The sequence below is a fragment of the Petromyzon marinus genome, chromosome 46, assembly GCF_048934315.1.
Source record: "Petromyzon marinus isolate PM22_M1 ecotype Great Lakes invasive population chromosome 46, UKy_Petmar_22M1.pri1.0, whole genome shotgun sequence".
Taxonomy (NCBI): domain Eukaryota; kingdom Metazoa; phylum Chordata; class Hyperoartia; order Petromyzontiformes; family Petromyzontidae; genus Petromyzon; species Petromyzon marinus.
Window position 1 is genome coordinate 16,036,481 of NC_133712.1, and position 22,797 is coordinate 16,059,277.

General features: G+C 49.1%; 1 protein-coding gene across 2 annotated transcripts in view; it reads left to right on the forward strand.

Annotated features, from left to right (window-relative positions):
* CAMKV (CaM kinase like vesicle associated) overlaps window positions 1-22,797 on the forward strand; it is a 190,203-nt gene that overhangs the window by 80,241 nt on the left and 87,165 nt on the right. For both annotated transcript variants that reach the window (XM_076074259.1, XM_032971449.2), the window contains one exon: window positions 5,072-5,208. In XM_076074259.1, coding sequence (XP_075930374.1) covers window positions 5,117-5,208 — 92 coding nt within the window. In that variant the 5' untranslated portion in view covers window positions 5,072-5,116. The remainder of the gene's footprint in view (window positions 1-5,071; window positions 5,209-22,797) is intronic.

The following is a 22,797-nucleotide window of genomic DNA, read 5'->3' on the forward strand; positions in this document are numbered from 1 at the left end:
ATATATATAGAGGAAGTGGGCCGAATGAGTAGAACACGCTCGCCCGGAGGCTATACCTCCCCAGGGTATCGGGTGGAGGGGCCGATACCCCTTTGTGCTAGGGACCTCGTGTTGTAGTCGTTACTGTTAAACGTGTTGCCTCCAGAAGAAAACTGTGTCTCAATCATTACCACCACAAATGTAATGGGCCCGAGGGTTGCGTCCACCCGACGTGATGGAGCGATGAAAGCAATGAACATTAATTTAACAAGGCACCCTTAACGATGGCATCATCGCTGAGCCGCCACATGCGTAAACAGTGCGTCGATAACATTTGAGATACGCGAAACAATGAATGGCATGAGCCGTTCAAAATATGTAAAAAGATGCTAAAAGGAGATTTATAAAAGACAGCTTCATCAGCTGGCGTGGAGGTTTGCCGGGCGCATTGTTAGAACGCGGGAGTGCGGGAGACGGTGGCGGTTTGGGGGAGGCCTTCATCCAGCAGTGGATCGACCGCGGTCAATGCCGACACGCAAATCTCCTGCGCATTCAGCGGAGACAATTTGCATAATGAGAACGCGACACCCCCCCACATTATCCCCGTGTCCCCCCCCCCCATCACCCCGCCGGCCCGGCTCCCTACGGGGACCTCCTCGCTTACACACTGTGCTTCGGGAGTTGTATTACAAAGGCGAATATTAAGAAATTGAATTATTGAATGTAATTATGCCTAATTGGCTTCACCATAAACTATCAAAACTCGCCGCTTGGTGCTCGGTGCAGCGTAATGGATGATTACAGTGAGGGAAAAAAGTATTTGATCCCCTGCTGATTTTGTACGTTTGCCCATTGACAAAGAAATGATCAGTCTATAATTTTAATGGTAGGTTTATTTGAACAGTGAGAGACAGAATAACAACAAAAAAATCCAGAAAAACGCATGTCAAAAATGTTATACATTGATTTGCATTTTAATGAGGGAAATTAGTATTTGGTCCCTCTGCAAAACATGACTTAGTACTTGGTGGCAAAACCCTTGTTGGCAATCACAGAGGTCAGACGTTTCTGTTAGTTGGCCACCAGGTTTGTACACATCTCAGGAGGGATTTTGTCCCACTCCTCTTTGCAGATCTGCTCCAAGTCATTAAGGTTTCGAAGCTGACGTTTGGCAACTCGAACCTTCAGCTCCCTCCACAGATTTTCTATGGGATTAACGTCTGGAGACTGGCTAGGCCACTCCAGGATATTAATGTACTTCTTCTTGAGCCACTCCTTTGTTGCCTTGGCCGTGTGTTTTGGGTCATCGTCATGCTGGAATACCCATCCACGACCCATTTTCAATGCCCTGGCTGAGGGAAGGAGGTTCTCACCCAAGATTTGAAGGTACATAGCCCTGTCCATCGTCCCTTTGATGCAGTGAAGTTGTCCTGTCCCCTTAGCAGAAAAACACCCCAAAGCATAATGTTTCCACCTCCATGTTTGACGGTGGGGGATGGTGTTCTTGGGGTCATAGGCAGCATTCCTCCTCCTTCAAACACGGCGAGTTGAGTTGAGTTGATGCCAAAGAGCTCCATTTTGGTCTCATCTGACCACAAAACTTTCACCCAGTTGTCCTCTGAATCATTCAGATGTTCATTGGCAAACTTCAGACGGGCTTGTATATGTGCTTTCTTGAGCAGGGGGACCTTGTGGGCGCTGCAGGATTTCAGTCCTTCACTTCGTAGTGTGTTACCAATTGTTTTCTTGGTGACTATGGTCCCAGCTGCCTTGAGATCATTGACAGGATCCTCTCGTGTAGTTCTGGGCTGATTCCTCACCGTTCTCATGATCATTGCAACTCCACGAGGTGAGATCTTGCATGGAGCCCCAGGCCGAGGGAGATTGACAGTTCTTTTGTGTTTCTTCCATTTGCGAATAATCGCACCAACTGTTATCACCTTCTCACCAAGCTGCTTGGCAATGGTCTTGTAGCCCATTCCAGCCTTGTGTAGGTCTACAATCTTGTCCCTGACATCCTTGGAGAGCTCTTTGGTCTTGGCCATGGTGGAGAGTTTGGAATCGGATTGATTGATTGCTGCTGTGGACAGGTGTCTTTTATACAGGTAACAACCTGAGATTAGGGGCACTCCCTTTAAGAGTGTGCTCCTAATCTCAGCTCCCTTTAAGAGTGTGCTCCTAATCTCAGCTCGTTACCTGTATAAAAGACACCTGGGAGCCAGAAATCTTTTTGATTGAGAGGGGGTCAAATGCTTATTTCCCTCATTAAAATGCAAATCATTTTATAACATTTTTGACATGCGTTTTTCTGGATTTTGTTGCTGTTATTCTGTCTCTCACTGTTCAAATAAACCTACCATTAAAATTACAGTCTGATTATTTCTTTGTCAGTCGCCAAACGTTCAAAATCAGCAGGGGATCAAATACTTTTTTTCCCTTACTGTGCAACTTGCCATCCTCTCGCGAAATAAATATATATTGTGTGCGTGCGTTTGTGTTGTACGCCGTTGATGCCTGCCGGTCTGTGTCGTTCTTGCGCCCTTTGATTTTTAGTTTCCCAGAACGGAGTTGTGAGTGCGTACAAACGACGCACGTGTGTCTGTGTACGCAGCCTGGCAACGGAATTGTGTCTAATTGGGCTCACCTCCTCGTGGTTTATAGGAAATCTATCCATACATCCTACGAGGGTTAGGGTTCAAGTGTTGCCGACCGACGGATTGATTTGAAAAAAATAAAATCAGACAATTTGGACTGGATATAAAAATAAGGGTACGATTTTTTTTCGTTGTCGGATTTTATCTGAGAATGTGTTGTCACGTGACATCACAGCAAGTGACATCACACACCGCGGTGTCGCCATCTGTGCCTTTCCTGACAAAAGTATTGCTACGTGACCTCACTGCCACGTGACCTCATCGTGGCCTCACTGTGACCTCACCGTGACGACACAGTGACCTCACAGCCACGTGACCTCACCACCACGTGACCTCACCGCCACGTGACCTCACCGCTAATGATGTGGGGTGTAACTTTTTGTTACATTTCTGAAAGCATGAAAAAGAGATTTGCATTAAAATTATTGTCACTCACTTAGGTTTATACTAAATATATAACATTCTTAGTATTGCAATGTATTAACATTTAAATGTATTGCATAAACACTGTAAGTTACTTCATGGTTATGAATTTAAATCCGAAATCTTTAGTTCATGCAATTGGGTCAACAAATCAAAGCATCCAATATCCAAAGAAATTAAATCCAATGCTCACTCACCTGTATGTTTACCTGCCTGTGTACAAATTGAGTAGAGGGGTGGCAAATGAACCTTCCACCCACCTCCTACCCCTCGTGACCTTGTGAATTGTTGAACGTTGTCGTGAATGTAGCAGCCAGCATCATGTGAACCAATGACATACAACAGGTTTTGAAACCAAAATCATTGATTCTTACACATGTATTTATGTACGTACGTATCGCGAGATTAAGAATAGATTTCAATCGATGAATCGATGCACAGTCAGCCCTGCGCAATGACGTTACCTAGCGGCGGAGCGTTCGCCGTTTGTTGCCGAAGCTCGTGGTGCTATTTCGGCGGGCCGCCCCGGTTAATACTGCCGGTGTATTCACTGTCTGCTTCACAAGTGGGACGTCACAGATTCCCGTGAGGCCATTCGCAAGAATAGGCCATCGTGTTGTAGGCGTCATGGGTCCAATATTTTTTTCTCTCCCAAATTTGGAATCGCCCGCAAATGACTCGGCGGGACTTCTTACACATAGAGCGGTGGCCACTGGGATTGAACGACTCGCGATTTGAATTCGTGGCCCCCACCCCCCGAGTCCATCGACGGAGTTGCGTGGGGTGGGGGGGGGGTGAATTCTTACGATCTCGCTACGGGGCCACCTACCCGTCCCCCCAACAGACATGCACCGAGTCGACTCACCTGTTAAACTGGAGACGCTGGCCACGTGCGGTGTGCGAGGATTTGCTCTTGTTTCTCTACATGTTGTGACGGATGGGTTCACGTGTGGCCATTAGTGGCTGCTGACATTCGCCCCAACGTTCAGAGAACGATCAACGCTAGGAATCGAATCGTTGACAGGTGAGATGTTAGCTACCTCGCCTGGTATGCAGGAGGTCGTGGGTCCGATCCCGACCCTGGTGCCTGCATATTTGGAGTTTGTGTGTCTCTCTCTCCCAGTGGTCGCGTGGATCTGCCTCCGTGTCTTCCGGTTTTCCCGTCCACATTTAGAATCAACGTGCATTTAGAGTATTTGGCTGCTTTAAATTTCCACACGATGATAACCTACTGCATTTAGCTATCATCTGTGGCCAGGTCGCCTCTGTAAAAGAGCTACATAGCTCAGTGGTCCTTACCCGGTAATATAAAAATAGTTTAGTTCATAGTTCAGTTCAGACAAGTCACTCATGGCAATCGATCGCCTGCCAGGCGCCTGATTAATCATCACAGTGGTGGTGGGAAGCTTGCCGTGCTGTTATGGTTATATCGCAATGGACTTGTGATCCAGGCGTCGGCGGTTCGATCTCCCGGCAAGGCATTTGACTCCACGGTGCACGATTCTTAAAGTTGCCCACCGCCCCGCTGCCTCTGGCCACCGGGCGGCATGAATGGGTCCGCCGCGGCTAATGACATTGGCCGGTCGCGTACGCTGGGGTCAAGTGTGGGTACGCTCGAGCGCTTCTCTTCCAAGACGTCAACATGCAGAGGCCCTTCCACCAGCAGTGGCGCGAGCGAAGAAATTGCAGGGGCTGCGCCTTCGCCGCGGCCGATACAAGTGGGGGGGGGGGGGGGGGGGGAGAGAGAGGCTCCGATGCAGCAGGCGACGGGGAAAACGTGCCGCTTTATTTTTCACTTGCGCCCAGTTCATTTTGTTTAATAGCAGCGTGAATTTTTTTTTTCGAAACAGGAGTGCACGCATCGCGTTTCAGGTCGAGTCGGAGTGACATGACATGCTCGGCAGGAGCTGCGGGTTGGTGGCTGCGGCGGCACTGCTCCCCGCTGGCCCGCTGGAAACGAGCACGCTTGTGCGGAGACGCTGTCACATTGGCTGGTGTTCTCTTGCCGGTTTCAGATCCGTTGTGCTGAGGCGGCAGGAGGAGGCAAGAGGAGCCGCAAGATGCCGTTCAGCTGCGTCTTTTCCAGCCAGAAGGTCTACAGTAAACTGAGCGATGTCACCCTCAAGTACGAGATTGGCCAGCTCATCAAATCGTGAGTGCGGCTCCCTCTGTCTCTCTCTCAGAGATTAAAAAAGATGTTTGTGTTAATTTAATCGTGACACGCTCGCCTAGCCAGGAGTGCCGCATGGGCACAGGTGATAGATGGAACAAGCCAACGCGTGTTCCATCTATCGCCTGTGCAGTTTGCGCGAGTCCACAAGGAGCGGAAGGCACGCCAATGCACGAGGGATAGGCATTTGCTAGCAACTATTGCGGTGAGCGGAGTAACCGACATCAGGTAACGTCGGGGCATTTTTCCCGCGTGTTTTATCCAGGAACGCCTCGCCGAGTTCACGGGGGAGCGAGTGTCAGAAGGGCCCTGCCAAAGTTTTCCCAATTGAGTAAATGTTTTTTTTTTAGCATTGTAAATGTTTGGCCAATAGCAGTTGCACGGTGTGACAGAGACGTGCGGCCAGGGGAGGCAGGCGAGGCAGAGCCTCACCCGTCACACTCCAATGAAAATCGCTGTTACGAAAAGTACCAAAAAAAATAAGATTTTTTTTCCCCACTGATCTGCGTTATAAATGTCATTTGTGTATGATTCCAATCATTACAGAGAGATAGTAACGGGGCACGTGCTTATTGCCCGCGCTCCATCCAGTTTCCGAGGAGTTGCGCAATCAGAGGGGAGGCTGAGCTCGTCGCTGACTCACCTCTCGTCTCTCCCTGTACTCGCAGCGGAGCTCTGCAGAAATGACCTAACACAGATCGTGTAAAAAAAACCAAGAAAATCGTCATTTTATTTGATTATTTTTTACTTTTCGTAACGGCTATTTCCGTTGGAGTATGACAGGCAAGGCTGTGCCTCCTCCTCTGCCTCCCCTGACCGCACGTCCCTGTACTCTGTGTGTGTGCGTGTGTGTTTGTCTCGGCGATGGGAGGAAAGCGGAGAACTCGCAGGACACTCATACACAGGGGTGGGCAACCCGTGGCTCCACAGCTGCACGTGGCTCTTCGAGGAGCCTCTCCGCGATGTTATTCATTAAGGATCGCCATAGCCGCTCTCTCGTATTCACCACAGTGCGCTTCGGCTCTTAAAATATTGACGGTCTTTTTTTTAGTTTTTACCGAATTCCACCCCACTCCGAAATCAACGACGACTCTTGTTATTTCTTCTTCTTCTTCTACTTATTATTATTCTAATTCTTCCTCTTCTTCCTCTTCTTCCTCTTCGTGGCGTGGCCACGGTGCGCTCCCGACCAAGCGACGGTGGTGGGGAAGGTTTGTTACGTGGTGGGGCTTGAGCGATGGTGATGAGAGAGAGAGAGAGAGGTGCGTTGGGAGAGAGTCGGAATCAGAATCTTTATTTTAGACTGCAGGAGAAATCCGATGAGCTGTGAAGCTCTTTTATCACGGATGTCCATTAGGGGCGGGTCAGCGAGTTACAACACCCAAACAATTAAAAAACAAACACGATCGGAGTGCAAAATGCAGAGAAAGCGAAGCAGGCGACTGAATATGAATAAATAATAAGTACATTAATTATATATATGTTACATTTGATCAAGATTGAGCAAGGCAGCAAAAGCGACGGCAAAAAGAGTCCCAGACCACACCGAGATAACCACACAGCAGTCGTCCCTCAACCAGAGAATGGAGTGGGTGGGGGGATGGGGGGTGTGTGAAGGAAGTCGCTTTCATATCCTTCGACTCGTTCATAAAGAGATGATTTGCAATCACTTATTCAGTCTTTCTGGTCATTTATTTCTAACGGTGCGCCCATCCACGTGTTTATATTTACGTATTTCGTGGCCCCCCCTCTCCTGCCCTGTTCATATACTCGACGCATGACCACGCATCGCGTTTGCTTGAACGCTGTCGCGCGTGCTCATTAAACTGCGCACACATTCATTTAGCCGCCGCCCTCGTCGCAGTCGGTGGCGGGAGATGTTAACTCCCTCGCCGGGTGTGCAGGAGGTCGTGGGTTCGATCCCGAGCCTAACGATGCCTGCTGTATATTTGGGAGTTTTCGTGTCTCTCTCTCTTTCTCGTCATCATCACGGTGGAGATGTGAACTCCCTCGGCTGGTATACAGGAGGTCGTGGGTTCAATCCCCACCCTGACGCGTGCTGCTGTATATTTGGAGTTTGCGTGTCTCTCTCTCTCGTCATAATCACGGTGGCTAGGAGATGTGAACTCCCTCGGCTGGTATACAGGAGGTCGTGGGTTCAATCCCCACCCTGACGCGTGCTGTATATTTGGAGTTTGCGTGTCTCTCTCTCTCGTCATCATCGAGGTGGAGATGTTAACTCCCTCGGCTGGTGTGCAGGAGGTTGTGGGTTCAATCCCCACCCTGACGCGTGCTGTATATTTGGAGTTTGCGTGTCTCTCTCTCTCTCCCGTGGTGGTGTGTTTTTTTTCTCCGGGCACCACCGTTTTTTCCCCCCCTCCACATTTAGAATCAACATCACGCGTTTAGGGTATTTGGCTGCTATATATGTCCACGCGATGATAAGCCACTTCGTTGGGCTATCATTTGTGATGGCCAGGTCGATTCTGAAAATGACCTGTTTCGCTCAGTGGGCTTTACCTGATAAATAATAAAAAATATATTATTTGGATCTTTCGGTAAAATCACGTAGATAGAAATATGTTTTTTATTTAAATAAAATATATTTATTACCTTTATTTTTATTTAAATAAAATATATTTATTACCTTTATTTTTTCTTTACTTAAAATTTTTTCATCCAAGCGTGAGTTGATTTCTCCCGAGCCCCCACCTATTTCCCTCATCTCTCCACTCGGAGGGGCGTAGCAGCGACACTATTTCTAAAGACGTTGTTACTCAGCACAGAGGACCGTAGGGACACGACCGCCGCACTCTACGATAGCTGACGCCAATCTGTGCCACACATGGCCCTGTGGGAGCCTCGGGTTACGACGTCCGAATGTGCCGAAAAATGGCTGAGAAAGTTACGTCATCAGAATGGGAAAGAGTTGACCAGGCTCGACGTTGCTTACCAACTGAGGTCAGATTAGATCAGGTGCCTTTTTGACGATGTCGTTGCCAATGGACGTGGAGCAAGTCCTGGAATTCCCAAGCCCCGAAGGTGCAGGCCACGCTCTCCAGATGACCACCTGTAATGTCAGTTTCGCACGGTGGTTTATGAAAGCAGATATTCTGAACGATTCGCTGTTCGCTGCCGTCATTGTAGCACCAAGGCCATCACGAAGACGCCGTGTTCCACACAGCCAGCAATAGTTTCACAGTCGGGGGCGATGTAGTGACGTGCAGTTGAGTAATTTTTCAAATGCGGACTATGAGGCAGGCACACGGGGGCCCACCCTTGTTTTAATGCCGTCACGGGATCTTTAACTGCCACGTCTTTGTTGTTATTATGGTTAATGCACCTGCGATATTAACCAGTGAAGCCTGTCAGATTCGAATCGCAAAACTCTGCAACATGTTTGGAGAATGCCATACCGCTGGGCCTTGTCACTGCCCCAAATATGTCTCTCTTTCTCAAATCATCCAGTCACCAACAAGGAACACGTAATGTATTCAGCATGACAGAGCCGCAGACAGCATGGGAGAACAAGCCATGGATTAATTGATTTCATGCGTGGCTCTCATGAAAAGTAGACAATTCCAAGACAAATTAATAATCTGCTGCTTATTACAAGCACCCACACTCGTAGACTCACAAACACTTTTTGCGGCATGCTCAGGCAAAGGCAATTACTTCGGTGAAAACGGAATTACGAATTCCGTTCATGGGGATTCATAAAAGTGCCTCCCAATGAGCCCCTCGGCTTACAGATTGGGCTTTGTCATGCAATGACATTCCGTTATCTCGTCGCTGGAATGATTAACGCGGCGGCCGTATCCATCTCGTCATTAGCATGGGCGAGTGGGCAAGGTCGTTCTTCCAAAGTGTCTTCCTCCTTACCCTGTTACGATGTACTCGCAGCGGCGGTCGGATTAAGGTTCTCGTAGGCCCTAGGCACTTCTTGTCACGTGGTAACTGCCTTTCAGTTTTCAGTTTTATTTATTACGTATAGCCCTGTGAGCCTTGCGGCTCTTGACTCGGGTGCAACCGCAACAAACAAAAACATGAACAAGGAACGTCTTAAAGTGACTGCGCGCAACAGGAAAATTCAGGAAAAAACAGCAAAGTCTTCCAGAAAAAGCACCGTATATCAACGCTGTGTGTGCAAAAATCCCAGTGGGATGCAGGTCAAACAATAACAACCATAAGACAATTGAGATGAAAGTGATCAGGCTAACTCTGTAACTACAACAAACAAACATGGCTAAACCAAAACGTTTTCGAAATCACCAAAATAAAGCGATAAAAACAATGCAACAGCGATCATTTGCGGGCGCAGCCTCGGCACGAGACGCCCCGTGCCGCTGGTCCGCCTGAGACTTGTGACCAATTAAACAAATACGCCACTGCAGCCGGAGAAGTCATATTCGGTCACGTGCAGGGCAATCCCCTGCCTGTATTGTGGCAGGGAAATTGGTCGTGGTCGATTTTCAATAATCAAACGGGAACGTTGCCTTTCAGCCCACGCTTGCAGCAAAGTCGACAAAACGTTGCAAAGAATTGCACAGGGGTCTCTCTGGGTTGATTATAATTTGGCACCTCGGACGATTGAATCAGAATCAGAATATTTATTTATACTGTAGGAATCCGATGAGCTACACAGCTCCTTTTCACAGATGTCCAGTAACGGGCCGGGGTTAGAAAGTTACTGTGATTGATGTGCTGCTTGTGATTGATGATTGATTTGTTACTGTAATTGATGTGCTGTACAGAAGTCGTACGATAGCAGCTCTGCGCACTACGCTCGATTCCACCCTTAATTCACTCCCGATTGAGGCAGACTTCTCCCAGCGCCCGCCGCGCCAACAAACGGACGTGTGGTCCTTTGCAGTATTCATCCCGTGAGTGAAAATAATAAATAGCTCTCCAGCCCCCCCCCCCCGCCCCCCGGTTCCTGACGCTCTCACAATGTGTCAGTGGCGAGATGTTAACTACCTCGCCTGGTATGCAGGTGGTCGTGGGTCCTTTTCCGGCGACCCTGATGCTCTGTGTGTTTTGGAGTTGGCGTGTCCTCTGTCGCCGTGGCCGCGATCAGCTTGGGGACCGGTCGTACATACATACATGCTCACGAATGGACTTGGCCAAACATTCCAATATAGGAGCACTGCGCTTGGACAATTGTTGATAAGTGCCGGTTCTGGCTTGCCTTCATCGCTTGTCTCTGTATTCCAGGCACGCCTCCGTGGCGAAATCTGTGCACCGCTCATTTTACCGTGGCGTTTTGAAATGCGATTACCGTGAACGACGCCGCTATATAGAAATGACCCACATTTTATTCACGTATATGTTTATTATCTCTTCAAATGCCTTGGGACGTTGTCAGTAAGCAAGCAGGGCCATGCAAATGAGCGAATGAGTGGCTATCAGCATGGAGGGGGACGCTTGGCGAATTTCACAGTAACCGCCATCAGTGGTGCAAAAACAACACTTGCCGTGGTGCTGAGTTAGAACGATGAGGCAACGGCTGCAGCTTCACTGCAACTCCGCTGACTGGGACCCGGGGATTCGTTCGTGGTGATTACGCCGATACACTCGGTGTTGCATTCGTAAAAGCAACAGAAAAAACCACCCCGGTTAGCGTGCGCGTGCCGCCTTATCTGTGAGTGCCCATTTGGAAAATGGATCACAAATTGGCCATGCTTAAGCGGTGCTTTGTTCCCCCCCCCTCCCCCTGAATTTATTGACTGAAGGCACGATGCGCTTGTTGGTCTTCGTCCCACGTGGTCATGAGCCATCGTTTTGCCGTTTGCGTTTTGAATTGAGTTTCTGCTGCTGGACGAAACGACAGTCTGAATTCTTCGCTTCCTGCGAGGGCCGAGTTGCGCTGTGGTCGAGCGCTTGTGTGGGCGCTTCGAGTTCAGATCCCTACTGTGGATCGGCCCAGGCGATGATGATGGCATCTCTGAGGGATTGGCCCAGGCAATGATTGGCCCAGGGATTGGCCCAGGCAATGATTGACCCAGGGATTGGCCCAGATGATGATTGGCCCAGGCAATGATTGGCCCAGGCAATGATTGGCCCAGGCAATGATTGGCCCAGGGATTGGCCCAGGCAATGATTGGCCCAGGCAATGATTGGCCCAGGCAATGATTGGCCCAGGCAATGATATCTCTGAGGGATTGGCCCAGGCAATAATTGGCCCAGGGATTGGCCCAGGCAATGATTGGCCCAGGCAATGATTGGTTCAGGGATTGGCCCAGGCAATGATTGGCCCAGGCAATGATTGGCCCAGGCAATGATTGGCCCAGGCAATGATTGTCCCAGGTGATGATATCTCTCAGGGACTGGCCCAGGCAATAATTGGCCCAGGCGATCATTGGCGTAGGGATTGGCCCAGGTGATGATTGGCCCATACAATGATTGGCCCAGGCGATGATATCTCAGAGGATCTGGCCCAGCGATGATTGGTCCAGGCGATGATTGGCCCAGGGATTGGTCCAGGCGATGATTGGCCCAGGGATTGGCCCAGGCGATGATTGGCCCATGGATTGAACCAGGCGATAACTCTCCCAGGCAATGATGATATCTCTGAGGGACCGTTAAAATGAGCAAATACTTTTTTTCGGAAAGTAAACGGCAGTCGTTCCACGGAGAGCCAAAATCTAATTTTCATCAGAGAAACACGTCGAGTGGACTCCTTGTTGCGTGCATTTATTCACCATGCGTTTGCATTCCTAACGACGCTGCCGGTCTCCATTGACCCTCGTAGTTATCGTCATTAAAACGAAAACTACGAGGAGACTCCTGCCAAGTTTTTGCAGTCAGAAGGAGGGGGGGGGCGATGATTGCGATATCCATTCCATATGTGTGGGTGCCGCAGTGGTGAGATGTTAACTACCTCGCCTGGTATACAGGAGGTCATGGGTTCGATCCCAACGCCTTTAGCCGACCGTGCTAATCGGAGGTGGGGGTGGGGGGGGGTGAAGAACAACAAACTAAACACAAAACGTAATTCTAAAGCAATACGTTTCCAATCTAGACATTTCCGAACGGGGCGGGTTATGTCCAGGCCATTGGTTCGGTCCATGTTCGCTCAGCTGCGTCTGCCGCTCACGCTGTTCCTCCTCCAGCCGTCATCGTCATTACGCCTCGAAGTCCTGAGGTTCTTGTCGCAGGATCCATTTGCTGCTGTACAGCCACCTGCGGTCGTAACGGACACCACACACACAACTAAAAAACAACAACCATTGCCGTCTTGCGCGGCCCACGTGAGTCTCCAAAGCAGCCTCCGGCTTCACCACCGTAACAATTTTGGCAGCCTGAGCCAGTGATGGAAATTCCGCGTTCACATGGCAGGGGCTAGACACTCCACTGAACAACCACTAATGAACGTATTCACACAGTGGTAACTCATTTTACTGACCCTCGTGAGTGATGATGGTCCGAGTCCACTCAAGGCCAGGATTTCAACTCGTCACCCATTCCGACGGTGAGTTCGATGTCTTACAACCACAGCGCCACCTGGGCTGGTGACCTCACGAGGTGACTTGCCCAGGCCTATCCATCTACCTCCCCTCAATGCAGCCCGAGCCTCGTCCAGCCTGGTGCAAGCTCGCCCAGCCTGGAGCAAACTCGTCCAGCCTGGAGCAAGCTCGTCCAGCCTGGAGCAAGCTCGTCCAGCCTGGAGCAAGCTCGTCCAGCGTGGAGCAAGCTCGTCCAGCCTCGAGCAAGTTCGTCCAGCCTGGAGCAAGTTCGTCCAGCCTGGAGCAAGCTCGCACAGCCTGGAGCAAGCTCGTCCAGCTTGGAGCAAGTTCGTTCAGCCTGGAGCAAGATTGTACAGCCTGGAGCTAGCTCGTCCAGCCTGGAGCAAGATTGTACAGCCTGGAGCAAGCTCGTCCAGCCTGGAGCTAGCTCGTCCAGCCTGGATCAAGATTGTACAGCCTGGAGCAAGCTCGCACAGCCTGGAGCAAACTCGTCCGGCCTGGATCAAGCTCGTCCAGCCTGGAACAAGCTCGTCCAGCCTGGAGCAAGCTCGTCCAGCCTGGAGCAAGCTCGTCCAGCCTGGAGCATACTCGTCTAGCCTGGAGCAAGCTCGTCCAGCCTGGAGCATACTCGTCTAGCCTGGATCAAGCTCGTCCAGCCTGGAGCAAGCTCGTCCAGCCTGGAGCAAGCTCGTCCAGCCTGGAGCAAGCTCGTCCAGCCTGGAGCAAGCTCGTCCAGCCTGGAGCAAGCTCGTACAGCCTGGAGCAAGCTCGTCCAGCCTGGAGCAAGCTCGTCCAGTCTGGAGCTACACGCGAGACTCTGGGTGGGGCATTCCGCCGTGGCATCTGCAGCTCCCAGGGAGTGAGGAGGCAGCTCCAGGGAGTGAGGAGGCAGCTCCAGGGAGTGAAGAGGCAGCTCCCACTCCGTGTTTGTCAACTTCAGTTCCTTCCTCGATTTAAGTCCCCATTGAAGAAAAAACCCCGCTTTGTTTTCTGTGGCCTATAATTGAGTTGAACCTTGGTTTAGGTGTGCTATGTTTTTTTGCGCGGGGCAATAGATATGCAATGCATATACAGTATATATCTACAATATATATGCAGCGATTGTTTTCTGTGGTCTTGTACGGCGTTGTGAGACGCAGTTTTGCATGAACGACGCGAGATAGAATGTTTTATTGTGAAGACACTTTGCACGCGGCAGACACGTGACATGTAACATGCGTTTGACGGGGGTTTTTGTGTGTGTGTGTAATCTATTTAGTTTTTTTTTTAACGACGTTTAATTACCATTCATTAATTTGTCCACACTGAGCCAACATGTGCGGAACTATTGTATCTGGATTAAAATTGTAATTATTATTTCAATCATCGGCTAAGATGATGCGTGATTGTCATGAACGATGCAACCTCCAGATGGCCCAAGGCTGCAACAGTTGTAATGCGTGATCAAATGAGGCACTTTAAATTGATAATTGCAACGCGTTCACTTGTAAGAGCCGCGCCGCTTCGATGATTATCCAGTGCAGTGAACGTGATGAAATCTGCTTTGTTTCCCTCTCTAATGCAGAATATAACAACTTTGTCAAGTTAATTATGGTAGCGTTCAATGAATGGTCTTTATGGGGCCAGGCTCTTTGGATAAATCACTTTTATGTATTTTTTGTTAGGTTACAAATCTCAAAGCGCCTCACTGTTCACACAAGCAAAGGGGTATCGCTCATCTCTGTTGGTGGCATTGAGACGGAGGTTGGAAGCTCCACGTTCCTCTGCCGGGCAATCAGTTCTCTTCCGACCACTGTTGACTTTTTTCATCTCTGTCATTTTCATCCAGTTCTGTTGCAATTGTGCTATTGGTGTCGGGATATCCCACAGGGTAGCGCATCCTATCACATTAGAGAGTGGCCCACGGAAGTGGATATCAAAGAACTACTTCTGAGATACATTTAAAACGACCTATTGGTTCAAACAAGGAGTGGGCAGTACTTTCTTGCCCGCTCTGCATATGACTGGCGTGGAAGAGTAGGCCAAATACCCTCGAGTAGGGCTTTCTAGTGCTCCCATCTAGAGGAGGCCCTTCCTGCAGCAGTGTCGTGAGAAAACAGTTGTATGGCTGCGCCTTTATAGTTGATATTATTGTGTAATGGAGAGCGGTGGCACCGTGGTTGTCCCGAATTGAACCCGTCCAATCCGCACTCAGCAGCGTGGTGAAGAACGGTCAAACGACTCCCCATGACCGGCAAAATGTAGAGGCGTTAATCCAGAAGTGGATTTGGTAAAGGGTTTCGTTTTTTCTTCTAAATGCTTATTGTATTACGTGATTTTTAAAAAATAAATTTCATGCAGTTGTTTTGTATGTTAAGTACATTTTCAAACCTGGCCACAAAACATTATTTCCACTGTGTAGCACAATATGCACGTGGCTTAGCCCCCATAATGTAAGCTCTGATGCCCACTTGTCAATTCAGGTCAATCTTTGATGTGATGGGGGCAGTATCGTACTAGGGATTGTTTTTTTGATTTTTCATTTTCTTCCATCGGCATTAATTCTCGCGGTAAATACATGCTCGTGTTTTACTGCGGGTCACGACAACGCTTCACCATTATGAGCAACCCTAATGTATAATTTTCACGTGGAAAACACAAGAAATGTAAGCCCCGTGGAATTACCCTGCCGCTATGGCGCATGGCTCTACAAAGTAATGCATACATCTCGCTCATGAATACTACAAGCAGGACACATCCTGGCGAACGTAATTCCTGTGCAGCACCCGTGCCCATTTGATTTTCTTTCATCCAACCCACTCTTAAATGAACACGTGCCACTCACGTGAAACACTCTGGCCGAACTGCTTTGGATCCACCCTCTGCGTCTGTCTGGGTAGGATCATTGCGGGAGGTTAACATAAGATTACTTGGCTGCTCTTGTTGGTGAGGAGGCATTGGCCGAGTCACGTTGCCCACATGCTTGGCCGCCGCATGCCCATTTGCCTGTTATTGTCCAAATAAAGAGGGCCAAAATGGACACGGCGTGGGCTGGAGAACAGATGGGCTGAGGAGTTGGAGCTAAACGGACTTGGTTTATGGCTGGCTTCGTATGGAGGTGACTCGATGTTGCGATCGGCGGTCCTCCAGCCACAACCGGAGGGTGGAGGAGCGACGCTCACATCAACGAGTGCACCGTCGGGTGGCTAAAGCGCAACAACGAGGTGACACGGTGAAGACCGCAGGTGGTGCATCCGCCAAGTCACCTCAGTCAGTCATACCCACAGCCACCTGGGTCTCTTCCCTCGACCTTGCTCCAGCGGGCATTCTCCACTCTTTGTGCCGGACACTCGCTTCGTGGTGCGCCTGCCTTGGCACAACCGACGCGGTGACATCGCCGCCACGTGATTCGTGGGAAATGGACCGCTGCGTGTTGTTTGTGTGCGTGTTTATGGGGAGCGGTGGCACGGTGGTCAGCACTCTGCGCTGTGAAATCCGGCGACCCGAGATAAATTTACCGCTCAAGACCAATAACAGTCTGGAATATTTGAGCCGGTCCTGCGCCTCCCTCTAGGGCGACTCAGCCTTAAATGAGTGTCCGGTGCGGTGTGTAAACATCAGCATAGGGGAGACGGCCTTCTGAGTTGCTTGCGAACAGCACTTGCCCCAACACCCCTCCGAAGGCTATATGGGGCATCTTTGTCTTTGTTGACTTTGCCTCTGTTCATTAAACTAATCACAGCTGAGATTAATCAACATGTGCTCATCCCTGGATCAGAAATTGGTCTTCTTATATCACATTTGCATTGCAAATGTGAAATTTATTAAAAACATCAAATGCAATGTCAGTAGAAGATTGTGCAATGCATGTTATGCAAATGGCGCATAATTACAAGGAAACCAGTTAATTCATTTTTCCTATTGCCTCAATTGTGTTAAATTGGGTTTGCACAATTGGCAATTCATTTTAATGATTTGAATTAAACAGCACACACATATACAGAGACACAGCCATAGATCTCCCCGTATAGCCTTGAACAGGCTGTTTAAGTCTATTAGCGCCTACACATGTAGACACAAAGACAAAGATCCCTCGCACCTCCAATTATCACGGCTGGGGCTACTTACGGTGCGAATGGAGTTCAACATACATACAAGAGAGGCTTTACCAGACTGTTGGGGCAAGTGCTGTTAGTGAGCACCTACGAAGGCCGGCACGGCACACGAGGGGGTGGGTGGCCAGCACCGCTGATCTTCACACATCAAGCCGGGTAGATTCAAGGCTCGTAGAGGCGCAAGATCGGTGACAAGATATTCACCACGATTACTGGTTGTGAGCGGCAAGCGAACTCGGGGCGCCGGGTTCGTAACGCAGCGTGCTAACCACTGCGCCACCGCTCATATATATAGACACACAGCCATTCATGAAGCAATACGGAGATCCTGTAATTGACTTACAGACTCATGTGGCTCGTGCTCTCAGCGAGTCTCTGCTCAGGATGCCTTGGTACACGTGGTAGCCCTTTGGCCCGGATGTCCGTGAATTTTAAGAGCCTCACTCTTATCTCTCTGTTACATGTCTGATAGTGCTATTTGGATGTTGTGGTGTGATTAAACAACAACACGTTATCCTTTCAGTGCGGATATTGAACACACGGCACCAAGTACTTAGGCTGGGTCAACCTCGGGGGTTTCCCAGGCCAGATTGCGATATGCGTTAGTTGTTGTGAGTCGTGGCCGTGCCTTTAACACAGAGACAGGTCACCAAGTTGGTAGCGTGACTCGGCTCATCATCCTTCCATGGGTTTGGGCAAAGTGAGGAAGCCCCGCTTTTGTGGGAAGTCAACAATTGTCATCCGGTGGACAGACTGGCCTCTGCCATTGGAATGTGGAATTGTCATCCGCTGGCCGAGGGCCACCAATGGAAAATGAGAATATCGCAAGAGGGTTGTTTCAGTAAAAAAAAAATAGTTTTTTTTGTTCCTGTTTAAATTAGCGTCGAAGAGCTGCAATCATCTCCTGGTTCCGGCTCTTGAGTCATCTGGGGCGTTCGCTCGCTCGCTTCCAGCCGCAGAGCCACCTGGGACGGATTAGTTGTTGAAGCAAGGGGGGTCGCACACATTTGCACGACTTTGAGCAAATATCGTAACGGGCATTGCACGGCTATCAGCGTGGCCATGTGTCGCGCGGGGCAGGGGTTCGAGGTGCGATGCTGGGACAATGTCGGCGATGGGAGGCGGCCCACGCCATGTAATGAAACATCTTGTTAATGACTTTATTTTTAATTATTATGACATTGTTTTTTTTTATTGGACACGAGCCCGATGCAGAACACGGCACGTCGGGCAGAGAAAACACAAGTCTCTAGCGAGCAACAAACTAAACTCTTTAAAACGACTCGTGGCACAACGAGGCTCCCCGACCCTGGACCGACATTCGCCGTCCGCACGAACCGGGCGAGGGGTGGAGGAGAGGGGACGATGCTGCCGGCAAGCGGCGGCTGATGACTACGAGGGCTGATGACTACGAGAGCAACTTTTGTTGGAGGCGTTGCAGATTTATGGATCGTCGCCTGGAACCGGGGGGATGTGGAGCAATCGATCTGAGAGGCGGAGGAAAGGAAGTTGATTACTATTACGACGATTCTCTGTATGTGCCCGTTTTCTCGAGACTCGGTCTTCGGGAGGGTGCCACATCGGCATGTTTGGCCAATTCCGCAGAGGGGTTTGCTTTGTTCGGCCTGCGGGAGGAAAGGAGAGCACGTGGGGGAAACCGCCACGCATGCATGGGGACAAACACGAAGACGCTCCGCACAGACGGATTCCATCTCGACCAGGGATCGGCAAAGCAAGATAACAAGAAGAATAAGCAGTTTTTCTAAAAATTTGGTAAAAAAAAAAACCCTGAATATTTCACGAGCCGCGATGCATTGTGGTGAACACGAGACGGTGGTGGTCCCATAAGAAAACGACCTCACCAAAGCATTTCCCTTCGAGAGCCACACGGCATTCGGCTCTGAGCCGCAGGACGCCGAGCCCCCTGGTCGAGACGAAGCCGAACTTGCACGTGGTCCGGGCTCACTGCTCTATCGGAATCCCCTGGGCCACAGTTTCATGCCCACAACAACAACAGCAGCAGCAACATCGCGCTGTGTACACTGTTAGTACCTTACGGGCTAAGGTGCTGTGTGGCAAGAGCACTCGAGGCGTTATTGAGAGGGAGGGGAGGGAAGTTCAATCCTTTGCCAGGTTAACCTTAGCTCGTCATCGTCGTCATCCTGCAACAGCCAATACAGTTTGTACCGCTTCAGAGGAACTCAACATTATGGATAGACTTGTCCCCGACAAATGAATGTGGAATTCAGAGCACTGACTCAGAGCTGCCAAGGGAGATGATGGCTGCTGCCTCGCGTTCGTTTGAGTGTGTGATCATTGACTTGTGGTGTACTACTGTGTGTATACTACTGTGTGTGTATACTACTGGACCCCCCTAATGGAACATCTTCGCCGGTTAGAAACATTTAGGCTAGCCTGCCTACGATCCATCCTGAGTTTAAACAGGCTGGATTGTGTGAGGAGCTCACAAATCTTAGAAAGATCTGGGCAAGGTCCCATTGGTGAGCTCCTCCGGCAGGCAAGGCTGCGTTGGCTGGGTCATGTAGCCCGCATGCCCAGTCACCGCATGCCGAAACAACTTTTGTTCGGCCGGATCGAGGGGGCTAAACGGGCGCGGCACGGGCTGGAGAAGAGATGGAGTAATGTGGTACAGGAGGACGTGGAGCTGAGTGGACTTGCCGATGACTGGTACCAGCGGTGTCAAGATCGGCCTCTGTGGAAGAGGCTCGTGAAGGACGCTACTGGGCAGTTGGAGGCAGTCGCCCTCTAACAACAACGGAGGGCGGAGGAGCGATGCTCACAACAACGAACGGAGCACCGGGTGGCTAAAGCACACCAGGTTGGCACAGTAGCGGGCACAGGTGGTGCATCAGCCAGTTTTCTCAGTCATCTTAGTCAGTCAACTCGTGGCACTTGGGTCTGCTCCGTGACCGCCTGCCAGCGGGCGTTTGACACTCCACGTGGCCTCAAGGTGCACATGGCCTGGCACAAGCGTCGTGGTGACGTCACCGCCACTTAGTGGCGAATGGCGGTTGTTGTTGTATATAGTGTACTACTGTGTGTGTGTACTACTGTGTGTGTGTGTGTGTTTACGGCATTCCGTCGTTATTGACGAACTTGCTATCTGCGATTTTGGTTATCCGCGAATCGCATCTGGAACCCTACACGACTTGCATCGAGAGAGACGTAGATGAAGTGATGAGAGAGAAAGTGACGAGAGATACAGTGACGAGAGAGAAAGTGACGAGAGAGAAAGTGATGAGAGATAAAGTGATGAATTAAGATATGATAAAGATAGAGGGGGGGGGGGGGGGGACTTCACAACGCTTTAGAAACATCTGGCTGATGTAATTGTCCGCGAAATTCGCTATTTACGAGGTTCTCCAGAAACAAAAGCTGCTCTATGATGTAAAATAAACTATTTTTTTCTTGTTTTTTTCGGTAAAGTCACGTAGAAGGGAAAAAATGAAATAATAAAAATATAAAACAATAAAATTCTCACGACGTTTCGATTGCAACACAAGCAATCATCATCAGGTGTGAAAACCACAGCAATTTTTTAGAAAAAGTGGCGTTTTTTTAACGTTAGCACCACGGAGAGCGATTTGGCAGTTATTCAGATGGACGAGTCAATGTCATGTTAGCCACTGAATTATAACAGTGATCTGCCACGGCTGAAGAGTTCGTCCTACCGTGTTTCAAGTCTGCTTTATGCTCACGGATGTGGTCCGAGATATGTCGTTTGGTTTCTCTAATGTAGCTGCTACCACAGAGGCAACTTAGTTTGTCAATGCCCGGGTACTGTATGTCTGGAACCACATCTTTTACAGACGCAACCAGATCACGGATTTTATGTACTGTGTTGAATCGGACCTGGATCTTGTGTTCATGCAGGATTTTTGAGATATTTTTTGTGACCCCCGCAATGTAGGGTAAGGTGATGGTTTTGAATGGCTCCTCAAGAGGATCCTTCTTCATGACTGAAGTGATGGCTTTGCTGATTGTGTAGTCGGAGTAACCATTAGCCCTGAGAGCCTGGTGTACGCGCTTGAGTTCACTGGCTATGTGTTCCTGGTCGGCTATGCATTGGGCTCTATGGTGCAGAGTCTTGATGAGGGAATTCTTCTGGGATAGATGGTGGTGGGAATCCGGTTTCAGGTAAGCATCCGTATGGGTAGCTTTCTTGTAGACAGAGTGGCTCATTGAACCATCAGGTCTCTTTTTTATTAGGACATCCTAAAAAGGTAGCTTGCCATCTTTTTCGACTTCCATGGTAAATCTGATGGTTGGGTGTATGGAATTGATGTGGTCGAGGAATTGGTCTAGAGCAGGCCGGCCATGTGGCCAGATGACAAAAGTGTCATCCACGTACCTCTTCCATAAGGTTGGGCGCAAAGTGGCAGTCTGGATGGCGTCAGTCTCAAATTTCTCCATGAAAATGTTGGCTACAACGGGAGATAGGGGGTGCCCTCAGTTTGTTTGTAGAAAGTTCCATTCCAAGTGAAGTATGTATTGGTTAAGCAGTGTCTCACCAGAGGGTGTACCTCAGTGTCTAGTCCTTGATGAACCAAGTCTTCAATGATTACGATGATGTCAGGTACAGGAACTTTGGTGAATAAGGAAACTACATCAAAACTGACAAGCAGGTCGTCTCTGGACAGGGAAATACCCTTGATAGTCGATACCAGGTGAGTAAAATTTTGTACCGCAGAGGTGGTTTTTCCAGCGAAAAGCCGCAGGATTTCAGACAGAAAACGAGCCAGTTTGTAGGTGGGGGAGTTGATAGTAGAGACGATGGCACGAAGGGGTGTATCTACTTTATGTATTTTTGGTAAGCCGTATAATCTTGGTGGCCTGGCAGCAGAAGGTTTCAACGAGAACTGTTTGGTTTGATATTTAATGCGGTTGAATCAGAAATGATTTGTTGGTTTGTATGACGAGGCTGTTGGGGGGATCCCTTTTTATTTTTGTATAGCTGCCATCGTTGAGTAATTCTTGAATCTTGTTTTATTCTATTTTATCCATGATGACAGTGGCATTGCCCTTGTGGGCTCAGAGGATGACAATGTCATCCCTCTTTTTTAATTTATATAATTCAAAACGCTCATCTTTGCTGAGGTTGCTAGCTGGCATCTTAGCGTTTTTGAGGGTTGCAGCGATTTCAGATCTTGCTACGTCTGCAGCGATGTGACCCAGGCCCTTGAGAGCCACGTCTACTTGGGCAATGATATAATTAACTGGTATGTGTTTAGGTGTGACTGGAAAGTTTGGCCCTTTAGCTAAAACGGATTTCAGACCATCGGAAATAGAACTGTCACTGTGATTAATTACGACTTTGTTAACGTCTAGCTTTTTGGTGTGTGGGTCTGGTCTTTTGTTGGAGAAGAGGTTAAATTTGGAAATCAGGTTGTGCTTACATTTGGTCGACATAGTGGCAGCTGAAGAGGCAGTCATATTGTCTACATGTTAGGGTCTTAATTGATTGTTCACGCTCACGGTGGCTTTCAGACCGCATCCATTATTTTCGTCGCCTCCCTCCTCTTTTCCGAACATAGATGGACTCGTCCATCTGAATAACTGCCAAATCGCTCTCCGTGGTGCTAACTTAAAAAAAACCCGGCACTTTTTTCAAAATTTGCTTGCTGTGGTTTTCACACCTGATGATGATTGCTTGTGTTGCAGTCGAAACGTCGTGATAATTTCATTGTTTTATATATTTTTTATTTTATTGTTTCCCTTCTACGTGACTTTACTGAAAGAACCAAGAATATGAATTTCTGCAGTCACGAAAGCTTTAAATCAAATTTTTTACATTTTATTTTACCAGGTAAGGCCCACTGAGCTAGACAGCTCTTTTTCATAAGTGGCCTGGCCGCAAATTATGGCTCAACGAAACGGCTCATCGTGTGGAAATGTGTAGCAGCAGCCAAACGCTCTAAGTGCACGTTGATTCTACATGTGGAATGGAAAACTGGAGGAACCGGAGACAAATCCACGCGACCACGGGGAGA